This window comes from Lontra canadensis, unplaced genomic scaffold, assembly GCF_010015895.1.
Source record: "Lontra canadensis isolate GAN:19392208 unplaced genomic scaffold, GSC_riverotter_1.0 scaffold187, whole genome shotgun sequence".
Lineage (NCBI taxonomy): Eukaryota > Metazoa > Chordata > Mammalia > Carnivora > Mustelidae > Lontra > Lontra canadensis.
This window is the reverse complement of record NW_022631181.1, coordinates 98,542-116,112: the sequence shown is the minus strand read 5'-3', so window position 1 is coordinate 116,112 and position 17,571 is coordinate 98,542. Positions and strand designations below refer to the sequence as shown.

General features: G+C 46.0%; 1 protein-coding gene and 1 long non-coding RNA gene across 14 annotated transcripts in view; both read right to left on the bottom strand.

The window, feature by feature from the left end:
- Positions 1–9,936: 9,936 nt before the first annotated feature.
- On the bottom strand, positions 9,937–12,531 carry LOC116860985. The gene is made up of 2 exons (XR_004381386.1): positions 11,976–12,531; positions 9,937–11,192 (listed from the first exon to the last, which is right to left on the bottom strand). It is a non-coding gene; the product is annotated as an uncharacterized LOC116860985 (long non-coding RNA).
- A 58-nt stretch (positions 12,532–12,589) lies between these two features.
- The window catches only part of GIT2 (GIT ArfGAP 2), a 47,932-nt gene continuing 42,950 nt past the window's right edge, over positions 12,590–17,571 (bottom strand). For all 13 annotated transcript variants that reach the window (XM_032847373.1, XM_032847375.1, XM_032847378.1 and 10 more), the window contains 2 exons: positions 13,952–14,015; positions 12,590–13,198 (listed from right to left, as the gene is read on the bottom strand). In XM_032847373.1, the coding sequence (XP_032703264.1) occupies positions 12,986–13,198; positions 13,952–14,015 (277 nt within the window). In that variant the 3' untranslated portion in view covers positions 12,590–12,985. The remainder of the gene's footprint in view (positions 13,199–13,951; positions 14,016–17,571) is intronic.

The following is a 17,571-nucleotide window of genomic DNA, read 5'->3' as shown; positions in this document are numbered from 1 at the left end:
TTCTAAGCACCTTTTTCTTTTTCCTGTTTTTTCTATCACCTTTTTCTGTGCCCTGTAAAATTAGTGCTTTTTAGATTATTCTTCACAGATTCTTCTATGAAGTTCAGTTCCTTTGGAACAGATGGTGCTGAAGCCACTACTAATATTAAAGTAATTCTTATTTTCTGTGTTTTCACTCTTTGTGCTCATTCAGCACATACTTCGAGTTGATTTTTGTGAAAGGTGTCAGGTCTGTGTCTTTATTCATTTTTTGGTCACGTAGATGTCCAGTTGTCCCAGAACCATTTGTTTGAAAGAATACTTGTGTCATCACAGTACCTTGGCTCCTTTGTCAGAGATCAGTTGACTATATTTATTGTCAGTGTATTTCTGGCCTCCTTAATCTGATCCTTTGATCTGTTTATTCTTTCGCCAGTACCATAAGCTCCTATAGTCAATACCACTGTCTTGATTCCTATTGCTTTAAGTCTTGAAGTTGGGTAGTACAATTTGTTCTTTTCCTGCAATATTGTATTGGCTCTTCTGGGTCTTTTGCCTCTCCACATAAACCTTAGAATCAGTTTTTGATATCCACAAAATAACTTGCTGGAATTTTTTTTTTTTTACTTTTTTTTTTTTAAGTAATCTCTATACCTAATGTGGGACTCGAACTTGCAACCCCAAGATCAAAAGTTGTGTTCTCCACTGACTGAGCCAGCCAGGCTCCCCGCCAGTTGCTAGGGATTGCATTGAATCTGTAGATCAAGTTGGGAAGAACTGACATTTTAACAATCTTCCTGTCTATGAACATGAATGAAATATGCCTTTGTAAACGTTCATTCATCAGAATTTTGTTTTCCTTCATATAGCCCTGATACTTTTTTTTTTTAATTTATACCTACAGTATTTCATTGTTTTTGGGTGCTAATGTAGTTGGTACTGTGTTTTTAATTTCAAATTCCACCTCTTCGTTGCTAGTGTGTAGGAAAATAATTAATGTTTGTACATTAACTTTCTATCCTATAACCTTGCTATAATTGCTTATTGGTTCCAGGAGGTTTTTTTGGTTAATTCTTTCAGATTTTGTACATAAAGATGATCATGTCATCTGTGAACAAAGTCAGTTTTATTCCTTCCTTCCTGATCTGTATCTTTTACTTCCTTTTCTTCTCTTACTGCATTAGCTACAACTTCTGTGTTGAAAAGGAGGTGAAAGGGGACATCTTTACCTTGTACCCAACCTTAGTGGGAAAGCTTTGAGTTTCTCACCATTAGGTATGATACTAGCTATAGGTGTTTGTAGATTTTTTTTTTTTTTAATCAAGTTGAAGAAGTTCCCCTCTCTTCCTAGTTTGCTAAGAGTTTTTATTACGAATGGGTATTGGATTTTTCCACAGATCTTGTCTTGTCTTTTCTTTTTTAAAAGATTTTGTTTACTTATTTGACAGAGATCACAAGTAGGCAGAGAGAGAAAGGAAGGGAAGCAGGCTCCCTGCTGAACAGAGAGCCCAGTGCAGGGCTTGATCCTGGTACCCTGAGATCATGACCTGAGCCGAAGGCAGAGGCTTTAACCCACTGAGCCACCCAGGCGCCCCTCACAGGTCTTTTTTGCATCTATCGGTATGATGTGATTTTTCCTTTTTAGATTGTAGATGCGATGGATTACATTAATTGAGTTTTGAATGTTGAACCAGTCTTGCATACCTGGGATAAATCTAACTTGGTTGTGGTATATAATTCTTTTTATACACTACTGGATTCAATTTGCTAATATTTTGTTGAGGATTTTTGCATTTATGTTTATGAGAGAGATTGATCTGTAGTTTTCTTCTCTGGTAATGTCTTTGCCTAGGTGTGGCTTTAGGGTAATGCTGGCCTCACAGAATGGATTTTGCACTTATCTTCTGAAAAAACCTATGGGGAATTGGTATACGTTCTTCCCTAAATGTTTGGTAGAATTCACCAGTGAATCCATCTGGGCCAGCCTGGTACTTTATTTTTGGAAGGTTATTAATTATTGATTAAACTTCGTAAGTAGGTGTAGGCCTGTGCAGATTGTTTCTTCTTATTTGAATTTTGACAGGTTAAGTATTTCAGGGAGTCGGTTCATTTCTTCTAGGTTATCAATTTGTGAGCGTGGAGTTGGTCATAGTATTCCTTTATTGTCATTTTGATTTTGATGTTCATGAGATCTGTAGTGATGTCCCCTTTTCATTTCTGATATTAGTGATTTGTATCCTCTCTTTTTGTCTTAGCCTGGCTGGAGGCTTATTGATTTTATTGATCTTTCTAAAGAACCATCTTTTGGTTTTGTTGATTTTTCTCTGTTGAATTCCTTTTTTCTAATTTTACTCTAGTTAACATATACATTATGTAACAGGCTTACAGTTAACATATTTTTTGCTCCATCCGGGTTGACAATATAAATGAGGTTCTTTGGGCACTTTTTTTTTTTTTTCCATTTTTCAAACTGTCCATTTAGCCTAATGATATCTATTTCTTTCTTTTTTTTTTTAATTTTTTTTTATTAACATATAATGTATTATTAGCCCCAGGGGTACAGATCCGTGAATCGCCAGGTTTACATACTTCACAGCACTCACCATAGCACATACCTTAGAATATAAACCTTAGAATCATATATGTTTGTTGTGTTCATGTTCATAATGTTCATAATGTTCATAACCCAACCACCCTCTCCCTACACCCCTCCCCCTGGCAACCCTTTGTTTGTTTTGTGAGATTAAGAGTCTCTTATGGTTTGTCTCCCTCCCAATCCCATCTTGTTTCATTTATTCTTTCCCTACTCCCCAAGTCCCCCATGTTGCCTCTCAACTTCCTCATATCAGGGAGATCATATGATAATTGTCTTTCTCTGATTGACTTATGTCGCTAAGCATAGTACCCTCTAGTTCCATCCATGTTGTTGCAAATGGCAAGATTTCATTTCTTTTGATGGCTGCATAGTATTCCATTGTATATATATACCACATCTTCTTTATCCATTCATCTGTTGATGGACATCTAGGTTCTTTCCATAGTTTGGCTATTGTGGGCATCACTGCTATAAATATTTGGGTGCACGTGCCCCTTTGGATCACTACATTTGTATCTTTGGGGTAAATACCCAGTAATGCGATGGCTGGGTCATATACCCAGCTCTATTTTCAACTTTTTGAGGAACCTCCATGCTGTTTTCCAGAGTGGTTGTACCAGCTTGCATTCCCACCAACAATTTAAGAGGGTTCTCTTTGGGCACTTTTGCTGTCATTCTGGCCTTTGCCAGTTGTAATCCAAGGAGTGACAGCCTTTAGGCCCAAGCTTCTCTTCACCACACAGGCCCTTCCTACATGATGTGAGCCAGGCCTATGGCTTCCAGCACTGTCTACCCATCAGTACATTCTGGATCTGTATCTCTAGTCTAGACTCCTATATCTACCACCCCTTTGGTATCCCTACTTCGATATGCATCTCAAAGGCACCTCCAACTCAGCACAAGACTAGCAAAAAACTCCTATCATTAAACAAAACAACAGCAACAACCTGGCTCTTCTCCAGTGTTCTCAGATAAGTGAGTGGCACCCCCATCCGTCCTGCCAGCTGCAGAAGCCATAAGCCTAGGGACACTGAATCCTGCTACTTTGAGCTCCAGCAACCTCCAAGTCCATTTGCTTTGCTCCCTCTGCCCCTATCTTTCATGGCTACCACTGAGTTCTGTCTGAAGTCACCCATCCACCTCCCTTCCTTCTCCATCCTGCAGTCAGAGATCTTCTACAAACACACACCTGAAATGAAAATCTCCCACCTTCTTCAACAGTGTCCCTCTGCATCTTTAGACCAAGAGTCAAGTGCTTTCGTGACCTCCCAGATAAGGCCTTGCAGGGGCCCTCCCTGATGTGCCATGCTGCCTCCTGGCCCAGAAAAGAACAATACGATTGGGATAAAGATGTTTCTTACAGCATTATTTATAAAAGCAGAAACTGATAACCTGGATGTCCAGCACTAGGAGACTGTTTGAATTTGGGATGTTATGCAGTGCATTAAAAGGAAATGGAATGTTGGGGCACCTGGGTGGCTCAGTGGGTTAAAACCTCTGCCTTCAGCTCAGGTCATGATCCCAGGGTCCTGGGATTGAGCCCCACATCTGGCTCTAACCCTTTTCTCTGCCTGCCTCTCTGCCTATTTATGATCTCTATCAAATAAATAAAATCTTTAAAAAAAAAAAAAGAGGAAATGGATTTTTTTTATTTTATTATTTTTTTTTAATGTTCATGCTGTGTTAAACTGAAAAGTTGTCCCAAAGAGGGGCATCTCGCTGGCTCAGTTGGTAGAGCTGATCTTGGGGTCATCAGTTTGAACCCCATGTTGGGCTAGAAATTACTTAAAAATTTTTTTAATTAAAAAAAGTTATTCAAAAGCAGCATTTATATAATTTCCTCTTTAAGGAAGCAAAATACTCTCTTGATATTTCTAAAGTTGGGATGATGACTATTTTTCATTTTGGATGCTTTTCTCTATTTTACAGAGAATATAACCTTTGAAACGAGGGAGGAAATGTTTTTTAAAAAAACGAAAAAGGCAAATTCTAGAGATAATTAACAAAACTACCTGACAAAACTAAACAACTGTGCCTCTGTTCCTTAAAGAGATACTTCCTACCGTCTGGCAGGGAAAATTAAGGACTCTTTTCCAAATATGGATGTGGGAGGTTTCTGGTGAAGGCACAGTCCTACGATGGCCTCTGGGGCCCCTATTGAGGCCCCTGGTCTCTGAACAACTTGGAGGGATATTACGGAAAAAAGCAGTGTCAAAAGGTCATGTCCTGTGATTGCATTTGTATAACATTCTTGAAAGGACGGAGTTGCAGTTGCCAGGGCACAGGATGTGACTCTCAAGGAGCAGCGTGAAGGAGACGCCTGTGGTGATACAGAAGGTCTGTCTTCACTGTGGTGTGAAGGCAACAGGAACTGACATGTGGATATGACGGCATAGAACCACACACACACACGCATATAAAGTCAGGACATCTGAACAAGGTCTGTGATTGTGCCGATATCCACATCCTGATCTTGATACTGTACTGCAGTTTGTTAGAAGTTATCATTGGGGGAAACTGAGCAAAGGGCACAGGGGACCACTACAATTTTTGCAACTGTTCTGTGAATCTATGATTATTTCAAAATAAAACATAATGCTCTAGTGGAGGGGAGGTTTCTTAAGACACAAGGAACACAAACCATAAGGAAAAGATCGATAAATTTGACTACATTTAATAAAATGCTTATTTCAGGGGTGCCTAGGTGGTTCAGTCAGTTGAGCATCCAACTCTTAGTTCTGGCTCAGGTTGTGATCTCTTAGATCGTGAGATTAAGCCCCAAATCAGGCTCTACTCAGTGCAGACTCTGCTTGGGATTTTTCCCTCTCTTCCTCTCCCTCCCCCTTAGCCCCTCCTCCCTCACTCACAGGCTCTCTCTAAAAATAAATAAATCTAAAAAAAAAAAAAAAAAGCCAAACACATTATTTCGAAAGACACCTAAGAAGGAAAAGATGTGCCACAGAATGTTAAAGGATGTTTGTAACACAAAAACAAAGGACTAGTGTTCAAAACATTTTTAAAACTCCTATTAAGAATAATGAAAAATAGAACCTAATGGAAAAATGGGTAAACACTCAAACAGGCATTTCACAAAAGAGGAAATCTAAATGGCTAATAAACCCGTAAAAGCACACAGCAATATTGTCTAAGAATGCATATTGAAACTGAGACACTACCATAAACCCTGTGGATTGACAAAAATTTTTTTAAAGATTTATTTTAAAGTCATCTCTACGCTCAATGTGGAGCTTGAACTCACAACCCTGAGATCAAGAGTCGCACGCTCTACCGACTGAGCCAGCCGGGTGCCTCTGGATTGACAAAATTGACGCAGCTTTTGTATCAGTGTTCATGAAGATGCAGAGAAGTCTCACATTCTGCTGGTACAACACTTTGGAAAAAGGGATAAAAACAGCATTACACATCTGGAGATGTACGTTCTCTACCATCCAGGTCCATATATATCTCCCACAGAAGTATAGTCCTACATGTACCAAAAGACATACCTTTCAGAGTTTTTTAAGAGCCAAGAACTAGAAATAACTGAAACTTCTATCACTAAAATACTACATTAATAGATCATGTGTATACAATGCATGAATGCTACACAACATGGAAAATCTGCTGACTCACAAGATTGAGGGAAAGAAGAGAATACACCAGTAGGGTTCATTTACATGTTCAAAACCAGACAAAACACCGCTCTTACTTAGGTCTGGGAACACACACAGGGCATGGAACCAAAAGCTAGGAGCAGTGAGCACTGAAGTCCAGGGGAAGAAGGGGCCCATGGGGGCTCCTGGGGGAAAGGCAATGTTCTCTTTCTTACCTGGGTTGCGGCTACGCAGGTGGTCACTTTAGAATTCTACGTGGATGCGGCAGACGTATTTCTGAATTTAGAGCTCCCGTGTGAGGTGGTAGCAAACAGAAGTGCTGGAGTGAGGGGTGGAGGGTGTGGCCCAAGCGCTTGGGTTCTCTGACGCTCCACCTCCACCATGTAGAGGCCAGGGGACCCCTCTCTGGGCCCTGTTCGTCTGTGAAATGTGAAGGGTGACGTGTGGATGTGCTAAAAGTAAATAACAAAAAGCGCAGATCCCAAATGGACCTGTTTTCCTGCCAAGAGGAGGCCTCCCTGTCCCTAGGAAACAACCTGCCTGCACACCCTGGTCCCTGTGTCTGGATTTGGGTAGGATTTCATCTTGATTTAATTGGCAGAGGCAGGTCAGATTCCGGCTTCTAGCCTCCGTGGGGAGCTCTCTCCCGCTACTTGGAACGGGTGAACCCCCTGTCCACGCTGTGCTGGGCCCTGGAGCCCTCCTGCTTCTAGCAGCAGGTCCAGGGCTGCTGCTCCCAGAAGGGCTGACGGGGTGTGTGTCACCGCGGAATCTATGAGGTCCCTGAATCATGGAAACTGGTGAAATGGGCAACATCCTCCACTCACAGATCAGTCTTATTACTTGAGCAGTAGTTATCGAGAGTTTCAATTTCAAACAGCACGAAAAGACTGGAAATATTTGTGGCAAATGTAAGGAGGGGGAAAGACGAAACACACATGTGGCCACCCGGATCCTGTCCCTCTAAGCCTGACTAGGGTGGGCAGGGGACCACACAGACATGGGCATGGGCCTTCCTGCTCCGCCACTCCCAGGCAGGAGGAAGGTTAGACTGCAGGGCCACTAAGCCTGCTGCATGTCTCCCTCCCACCTTACCTCTGTCAAAGTCACAGCTGGCCTTCATTCTCCTCTGCTTCCAGAAGCTCTGTCACCTGCCCGTCCCTCCAGCCACCTTCCTTGATGGTCCACTGTGCAAGCAGAGCCCCGTGATGAAGAGCACAGGCCCTGTCCTCTAACTTCCTGCCCTACCACCAACTGTGCTTTGAGGTCTGAGCCTCAGTGTCCTCATCTGCAAAACAGGGGTAGTTTCAGTCCCTACTTTATGAAATGTTATAGAGCGCGGTGGCTGTGCACAGTACGTGCTGGCATTCACTCAGCCCTCATTCAGAAAGGAATAGCTGGGGTGCAGTGGGGAAGTGTGGAAAGGGCCAGGGCCTGGGAAGAGGAGGGCTGGAAGAGGGAAGCCCATAGTTAAGTGTGAAGCAAGGGGAGACTCAGGCCAACCTTAGATCCAGGGTCAGAGTGGGGGTTCAAGTTAGACTTCAAATCTTCCCTGTTTGTAAAGTGTTCCAGGCCCATAAGCCAGATGGGGCTTGCAGGACTCAGCCCCAGCGAAGGGCCATGGCTAGGGGTGGAGTTCCGAGGGGGATGGGTGCAGAGCTGGCCATGGGGAGGGCAGGACACAGGGGTCCCTGTTACAAGAGTGGGGAATGGGGTGCTTGAGAGGGAAGAGAAGGGAAAGAGGAGAGGTGCTGGAAGGGGTGAGAAGAGGGATTTTGGAGGAGAGGCAGGTCCTTGGAGATAAGTTGCATTTGGGGGAAATGGGGCAGAGAAGTTCCCATCTCTTGGGTCTGGGAAGGTGTGTAGTCAGGAAGCTGTGTGGCAAGAGCCTGGGCAGGAGGGAAGATGGAGGTGAGGTGGGAAGGAGTGAGGTTTGCACACGCCTCTTCCTGTCCCTCCTCCCGGCAGCAGCCCCCACCCCACCCCGGGGGACCTGCTCTATGTTGAGCTGACCATGACCTGGTAAAGCTGTGGGGGAGTCTGTCCCACCTCACATGGCCCTGGTTTTTGGTGGGGTGGCTGGCTGGCCGAGGCACAGACCACAGTGTCTTCTGCCTGGCGTCTGTGGGCCACAGGGCCCGGCTCCTCGACACTTCTTGCACGCCACCCTGCTGGGCAGCGGGTCAGCCTCAGTTGTTGCTGAGCTGTCCCTGTGTTGAAGCTGCCCCTGCACAGCCCCATGGGTGAGAAAGCACTGCTCGTGGTCCTTGAGAGCCAGCAGACTGTCCTTCCAGGGGTCATTTGGCAAACGCTGGTGGGGTCCCAGCCCCCAAGGGCTCAAGGGTGAGACAGCCCTGCTTGGGGGGCCCATCTTAAGAGTCACAAGCTGACTGTGCTGCATTTATTCACAGTCTCATGTCATGCACAGGACCCCCTCTGATGCCTGAAATAGACCCTGGGGAAACGTGGCACCCCTCCGGTTTCACCTCCAATGAGGCCACGAGACTCCGCAGTTCTGGAGTGTCAGGGGCAGGAAAAACCAACTGGGTCATTTTGTGTGTGTGTGGCGGGGGGTGGGTTTTTTTTTTTTTTTTTTTAAGATTTTATTGATTTATTTGACAGAGATCACAAGTAGGCAGAGAGTCAGGCAGAGAGAGGGGGAAGCAGGCTCCCCGCTGAGCAGAGAGCCTGATGTGGGGCTCAATCCCAGGACCCTGGGATCATGACCTGAGCTGAAGACAGAGACTTTAACCCACTGAGCCACCTAGGCGCCCCCCAACTGGGTCGTTTAAGAGAAAGACGAAGTGGACTACTGACAACTCACAGGCCCATCCTCAGCGTAACTGCTTGGGGAGTAACCGTCCTCATTCCCACCTGCTGCATAGGGACATGGTGAGGATTACAGGAGTCAATACCCGTCCGGACCCCAGCACAGCACCTAGCACAGTCAACAGCTGATACAAGCCAGTTGTAATTATGAAAAGCAGATGGCCAGGAGGTGCATGGTAGGGTGCAGTGGTCTATAGCATACTGCGGGCCAGGGACTCCGGGATCCTGGCTGTGTTCCAGTGAGCCCTGCTGGGGCTGTGATGTGGGTGCCCATGAGAATCCCGGCCTAGGAGGAACCTCCGGGTGTGAGCTGATGTGTGTGGGGCCTCAGACAAGCTGGCTCCCATAGGAAGGATGCTGCATCTCCCCCAGCCTTGTTGCTTGGAAAGGCATGCACGATGGCCAGGCCCTCCTCCTTCTGTTTGAGAGAAGAGCCCCAAGTCACTGCTCTAGAGGACAACTGTTGGGGACTGAGGGTGGCCCCGATGAACCCAGATATACCCCACCATCCCTGTGGGAACCTGTGCCATGGGCCTTGCTCTGAGAGTTAGAAGACTGGTGGCCTTAAGAGACCAAAGTAACCCTACAGACCCCTCACCTGGTAGAGGAGGAGGTGGGAGCACCGTGCCTGGCTGGCTGTCGCTGAACTTGAAAAATAAAAGTTCAGGAATGAACACATCATGATAAGATCAACGGAGCGCAGTGATGTGTAATTTCTTTTACAAGAGCTACTTGCTAATAAGCAGGAGGGGGAAAAAGGTCTTCACTCCTGTAAATTGGCAAGAGCCGCCAGGGTGCAGACATATTCACTACTGTCTCATCAAAGATGACCTTACAGGAGGAGAGCGTTCTTGAAACTTTGGCGGAGAATCTGGAAACATCACCTAACAGCCAGGAAACACAGCATTACCACAAAGATACTACAGAGCCTGTTTATTGCATAACTAGCAGGCACAAATTTCAGAACGATTTTACAATGCTTACAGGGTTGTACAATAATTATAGGAATAGAATGTACAATAAACATGAAAGGTACAGAATAATGGGTCACACGGATAGAACACATTTGAACGAAAGGCATTTCGTTTTTCCTATGCAGCATTTTCTTTCATAAAAACAAGGGTGCCTTTCACAGGGGACAGGGAGAGAAGGAACATTCTAGAATTGGAGAGCTCACAGCCGCTGTGGACAGACACATGCTCGTCTTGCTCTTGGTTCTGCAGCTTCAGTCACTCCCGAGGTGTGCGTCTGTGGTTCCAATTGTGCGAAATGCTGTATTTGCTCTTTGGGCCCGATTCCCTGTTCTTTGGCAAATAAGAACTATTTGCGTTCCGAGGCAGAGGAGGACTTCAGGGCGGAGCTGTCTCGGTCGGCAAGTGTCCGTTTCATAAAGTGCACTTCCATCCTATCAGCTTGTGGCCCGGGGGCGGGGGGCGATTTGAGAACGAAGAGTAAAAAAAAGGACTTTAGAGAACGCAGGCGTTAGTGCAAGGCATGGAACGCATGTGCAAAAGGTGGTGAATGGCCGTCCGGACAAGGTGCGGTTTGCCAGCGGGACTGTGTCGCAGAAGAGGCTGAGGAAATGTGCAGGGTAGCAAAGGAGGCATCTCACTCCACCCAGAACTTCTTTCTGGAGTCCTGGCACTGGGTTCCCAGAGCAAACGTCTGTGGTGCTCTTGTGATTGGAAACGCTCTCTGGTCCCTGCACTTGTTGACCTTCTCTAGGGGCACAGAGACAAGGTCTTTCATCACTTGTCGAGTGTTGCAGTAAAGATGCTGCTGCACCTCCCTCACCCAGACGACTCATTATTTAGAAGCCTGTCCTCCCTGGGAGGCTGAGGCACCGACTCTAGACGGCCCTTCCTGAGGCCTCTGCACGGGCCCAATGCGAGGGCAGGTGTTTGTCAGAAAGAGGAAGAGGGACAGCGAAGTATGTGCAGCACGCAGACAATGTTGTCAGATGGTGCTAGAACTTAATTTAAGGTAGGTGTCCCCTCAGCATCTGACAGGAACATGGCACTTAGGATTGTGCAGACAAGTGGATGAGTCTTTTGGAGATGTGGACCTTTCCCCAGGCTACTCAGTGCAGCAAAATCTGGCAAAAGCATCCACACCCCAGGACTTAGTAAACCAACACCATCATGGTGCTTCCTTCACAACAGCATCCGGTCAAGCTATGAAGATATTTGTGGATCAAACAGTTCTGTGACAAAACAGGCTTATTTAGCACGTACTGAGGCAACTGTGATTACTCTTCTTCATGTGTATGAATGAAGCACTATGGGACAGACTGTATGGGTAAGATGAGGACTAACAGCAACTTGACACAGGGTAGGGGCGGCCAGGGGACACGTAAGGCTTGGAAGTAAACCAAGCGTGGCCTCCCCACTGCAGCGGACAGGACCCCTCGGCAGAATCTGTGAGCTGGCCGCCTAGAGACCACAGCTCACCCCCGCTGTGTGCTGTGAGAATGTTTCGTCGCCAACATTTATAAATAGAGAAATGGCAAAAAAATATCCATATTTCTAGTGTCTCTTAAAAAAACCAAAGCTCTGTCAACCCCGGGCCCACTTTTCCACAAGGTGGCCCAAGTGGAGCTGGGGAGCTGCTGTCCCTCCTGGGTGTGCCACTGCTCCCCCACGGTCCTGCGGCCCTGCTCTGTACCTGCCCACTCCATTCATCTCCATCAATGCAGCCTGGCCCCTCCCATCCACTAAAACACCACAAGAATCAGGGACAGGGACATGCTTTAGCATTCAGAGCAAGAAAGGTTGTCTTAGCAGTTTAAAAACCAACGTCAGTATGTTCTAGAACCTAAACCTGTGCTTTTGTAGCTTCAGGATAGCTGGCAGTCAGCTAGAGCACACTCTCTGAGGAATTTATGAAAGAGGAGGTCTAATTTTTAAGTACCAGCGAGGTAATGGAGGAGAAACAAAATCAGATTGTATAAACCTTACCTTATAAGAAGTCCTTAAAGGTGATGAGATGTGCCAAACAGGCCGTGGGAGGAAACTTTAAGTGGTTAGAGGAACTGAGTTCTGGGAGAGAGATACATTACCAGGGAGTAGGTCATTTCTCTTCCCACAATTTATGGCAGTGATATCTGAATGGGGTGGCACAGAATTAGTCATGGCTTGTGGGACACAGCACGTTTGCCACATGTTTGGAATGACACATCTGGTTTCCTGTGGGAAGGCAGAGCACTGAGCCATGTGTGATAACGTGGCCGCGCTCCTACCTGGACAAAGCCAAATGACATGGGACGTGGGGGATGACTGCTCACGTGGCACCACGGAGACCTCAGGATGACGGTAAAAGAGACGGAGGATCCAGATAGAAACATCAAATAAAAGAACATCTAACAAGATAAAACAGTTAAAAGCAATGGAGCAGTTCATTGTTTCCTTCCAAGAGAGACTGTCACACTACTTTTAGAGAGGAGCAAAGTCCTTTCCCTATATCCGTGTTTGTAGACCCCCCCTAAACTTAAGAGATTCTTGCACTAGGGCTAGAAAGTTCACTTATTGCACAATGCTTGCTCGGGAACAGATGAGGTGGATTTTTTTTTTTTAACCCAACTCTTTGCAGATAATGTTTCACTAAAAATCTCATTTATAATATTAACCCTAAACAGGCAGTTTTCAAAGGGATGGAAAAGGTCTAACAAACCTGAAACAATGAAACTATGCATTTGGAGGACTATGACCATCAACTCAACAACAGTCACTGACAGCACGACAGAACATCAGCGAGGAAACTGGCAAACAGGCACAAAATAAGGCAAGTGGGTTAAATTAATAGTCGAAAATTTGTTAGAAAACATGCAAAAATAATACTGAGTTTTTTAAAAAAAAGTTTTAAACTTTCATTAAATGTTTGTTTCTGTAAAAACTGGCAGAATTCCACGTCTCAATTTGAAAGTGGACCTTAAAAAGCCAAGAAAATGTAAGGGCCGGCACTGAGCTGTTCAGTTGTTGTTCTCTTTGGTGGTGATGGTGACCAGCTGCTTGGCGGCCTTGGCGATGTCATAGGCGCACTGGATGACCTGCTGCGTGACCAGCTGGATGTCTGTGGGCGGGCTGGGCTCCCCAGGGAGGGTCTTCTTGCACTCGGACTGGAGTCGGTAGGCACTGGATGTCAGCAAGCGCAGGGAAGTCCTCACCGTGTCAGACTTGGGTTTCTGAACGGAAGAACACAGTCGCCTGTGTGAGCTGCATGGTGGACACCCAAGCGCAGGGACAAGCGTTCCTGTGAGGACAGCTCAAGCTGTTCCACAGGGCATGCAGTTTCGTCGTGCCCTTTCTCAGAGGGGGTGCTCAGGACACGGCAGGCTGGGCAGCCCACAGTGTGCGAGACGCCCAAGTGCTCCGACTCAAATGTCAAAGTGTACGCAGTGCTGTTTTAGGACACCCTAGTCTGAGCTGGTTTTTCAAAAACAGTAACCCGCTCGGGTGAGATATTCCAGATACAATTCTAATCTATTACTGCTTTGCCTTTCAGCACGGGGCTCACACATTCTTGCCTTATTAAAACCAATGTTCATAGGGGTGCCCAGGTAGCTCAGTTGGTTAAGCATCTGACTTTTGGTTTCAGCTCAGGTCATGATCTGATGGGTCCTGGGATCGAGCCCTGAGTCAGGCTCCTAACTCAGTGGGGAGTCTGCTTGAGATTCTCTCCCTCTGCCCCTCCTTCCCGACTCTCACGCACATGCTTATGTGCACTCTCTCTCTCAAATAAATATATAAATCTTTACAAAACAAAACAAAAAAAGCCCACTGGTATGCATATAGGACAAAATGATTTCCAGGTCCCTATGACTATTTGCATATTTAAAAACTTCTGCTAAATAAAGGTTAATATAGTATCAAGGATCCTGAACCAATTTCTTTCAGTTCATTTAAAAGGGTCTGAACCAAGTAAGGAAGTGACTTACTTTGGGGAATAATGCTGCCATTTCAGTAACGGCCACGTGTATCCTCTCTGAGCAGGGGATATAGCTGCAAGAACATCGAAGAGGTTATTTAAAGACAGCAGAAGCATGAAGTACTGCAGAGATGGAGAGAACTCATGGGCCAGAATGCGCTCCATTTATATTCCCCCAGAGAAGGGGCTGAGGCTGCCGCCAGCTCCCCGTGGATGCCATGCCAATAGGAGCAGGGTCCCCAACCTTTCCTGAAAGTTCATTCAATCTGCTACAGTCTCCAGGTATGGAATGTAGGCAACACACAGAACTAGCCGGGGAAGCCACAGCCAGCCAGCCAGTCTGTGACGGCAGTTCCACCACTTCCGGTGGGTCATTAGGTTCTTGTATGCTTCACCTTTCTCAGTTCTTGAGAGAGAGAGGACTTCCACACCGAGGTCACAGAACTTAAAAATAAAGGACTGAAAAAAGTCCTTAAAATTCAAAGTGGCGCTTACACCTCAACATCCACACGTTGGTTAAAACTGATAGACACATCTCAACTGTTGGGGAATCAAAAGCTTTACTTTGGGTAAAGAGGAAACACTGAGGTCCGCTCTTTTATTGGATCACTCACCCACTTTCTAATGAAGCTGCCATGACTTTGCTTGTAATAATGGGCTAGGAGTACAGCCAGCACTTTCTCTGCCCACTTGACAAGCTCTAAGAAGACAAAGTGCATGGACTCCGCCTGTCCTCATCCTTTCCTCCGGCCACTGGCATCCTAAGGGCCCCCTGGATGAGAGCTAAGAGCTGAGGGTTCGGGAGCACTGACAGAATGCCAGCTCTGTTCCCATTTTTCAAAAGAGGAAACTGAGGCCTGGAGAAGCAGAGAATGTGTCCAAGGTCCCACAGTCGGTGAGAGGAGAGCCGAGCACAAACCCGACTGTCCAACACCTGAGCCCCGGCCCCTTACCACACGCCACAGGCCTCTCCTGCTATCAGAGACACAACAGATTCATGCCTTTCTTTAGAGCAGGCCACTTTTCATTCATGACTGGTGACTCTAACTTCTTAGACGAGGAGAACTGCAGGGATGAAGACTTGGGCTTCACTCGGCTTCTTATTCTTGGCACTGGGATGTGCAGCATATGGGGCTGGTCTCCTGCACCTTCAAAATATTAGGCTCCAACCCATAGTATGTGTTACGAGGTCCAGAGACAAAGACATGATGAAGATGGACAGAGCAGCAGCTCTTAGCCAGCATGCTACCACTGGCCAGGGCTCTGGTTTCAGAACAACTGACCCATAGAGCCCGGGGTGTGGGGGGGAATGGGATACGAGAAAAGCTCACTAGCAGCCTGTTTGCAGCCTGTTAGGAAATATGGTGTGAATAAGTAGGTGTGGCCTTCCACAAGCGCCCATGGGGCTGTTTTAAAATTTCCTTTCCAAGACAGGGAATGAAATCTCATTCAGCAACCAGCTTAGCACTTAAAGCCCTCAAGTAAATTCCTTCCCCATTTTTTAAGTCATAAAGTTGGCTTCTGCTTAAACACTGTCTAATAAGCAGCCTCTGTATTTCATCTTTGTGAGAAATCTAGTCTCAAAACTATTTTAATTAAGACTGGCTACATTTTAACTAAATCATTACATTTCAAGAGAGTGGTTTATATTATCTTGAAATACCTTCAAATGAGCAATCCTGACTTTTACCTTTGTGAGCAGTTAGAACCATACTCCGTAGAGTAACAAAAAAGCCAAGGCAGAGGGAGTCCTTTCCCTTGTAAATGAAGGGGTGACAACCCATCTGGACACACAAACACTCAGGGAAAAAGGCTGTGTCTATGGCAACCACTGTTTCAGCCACAAATCTTACTTGAACTAGTATGTTCATTAATAACACGTTAACAGAGACTCATACCTGAAAGATTTTTGCTTAGAGTTTTCATTTTGACCCAGATATATAATTCAGTCTTCCCTCTGCTACATGGAAGACAATTTTCTTATGGACACCTCCCCAAAACTCTCTCAGTACGAAATATTTTAGGAAGTCCTCAATGAGCCACAAAAGAAAGCACATGCAGATAAATGAGAAAGTCGTCATCCTCCTCACTCGGGGGAGTTCATGTTCACAACTTCAAGGTGTTATCCTTCCTCAAAAAAAGGGTTTTGTGCATAATATGTAGTACTCCTGAGTTGTGTCTTTGTGCACGCATGTGTGCATGTAAGAGAGACAGACAGAGACAGGCAGGGAGTGGGGGGTGGAGGCCCAGGGGAGGGACCAGGCTGAGGCCAGGTCAGGAGCTGTGGGCAGCTTGCCAGGCTCAAGGGACCAGGGCGAAGCCTGAAGGTATCTGTGTAGGCTGCTGGTCTACTTGGGATGAGCATAAGCAACAGATGAACAAGAGGAGAAACCAAGAGGAGAAGGCATGGGTTTAATCAGTACAACGCAAAATTATAAAGGAAGTGTCTTGTATATGTCAGTAACCAGAGATCTTAGAACATTGACTAAGTCATAAAATACCAATCTCTAGATCAATTATGATTTAAACTAGAAGAGTGAACTAATGACTAAACTCTGCATCATTCTCTCATGCTCTTAAAAAAATCAGATCATGAGGTTTTTGAATGGGTTTGTACATCTTAAAAAAAAAAAAAAGAAAAACAAGTACCTTATTGTGGTCTCTGAGGCCAAAAATGTCTTCTGGGCAGATATTTCTGACAACTACTGAAGAGAACAATGCAATGTAAACATATTTTTTGGTTTGTTTGAAATACAGCGTGGCACTTCTGAACTAGAGTAAATGAAAAGCGAAGACTGTTGTCGACTGGTGGGAACGCCCTGAGGAGGGAGGCCATCTCGGTATTGGGAGTCAGTTAAAGACTGCCTTTCGGTGCGCTGTGACACGTTTACCCAGGGAGCTCGTGAGGCATGGGGGTGTGTGACAGGGAGGCTTGCCTGGGAAGGGGGTGATGAAGAGCCATGTAATTCTCATGGAAGGAGGCTGAGCAACAGCCTTCCTCTTTTCCTCCGAGGAACCTCCAGCAGTCCACCCAGAAGACCAACTCTCATCCTTCACTAAACACTGTCCACTCCTCTCCTGTTGAGTGGAAGAAGTGACCCCGGGGGAAGTCAGAGGTGTGGAAAAAGGGAAAGGGGAGAGGAGGGGAGTCTAGTCTGGCAGTGCTGGGATCACAGAGAAGACAAAAGATACTGATGCATCTTTATGTGGAGTGAGAGAACAAGGAGGCCAAGGAGGTGGAGCACAGTGTTCCTTGAACAACTTACACTCTAGCGACTACAGAAGACAGTGAGATTAGTGAAGGCTTGTGCCTGACCTCTGTTGCTTTCATAAACTCAATGGGAGGATGTTACATGTTTCATAAGTGTCTCTTGACACGGCTGGCCACGTGAAACTAGGACGTCACCCAGAACAGTGAACGACTCATCAGAAGTTCTCAGAATTCATGCTCAGCGAACAAAAGGTTGAGCTTGAACAAGAGCCAGTCCCTTCTTCACCATAAGAAATAACTCTGCAGGGGCCGCCCGGGGGGCTCAGTCGGTTAAGCGCCTGCCTTTGGCTCAGGGCATGATCCCCCGGTGCTGGGATCGAGCCCCTTATCGGATCCTTGCTCAGCAGGGAGCCTGCTTC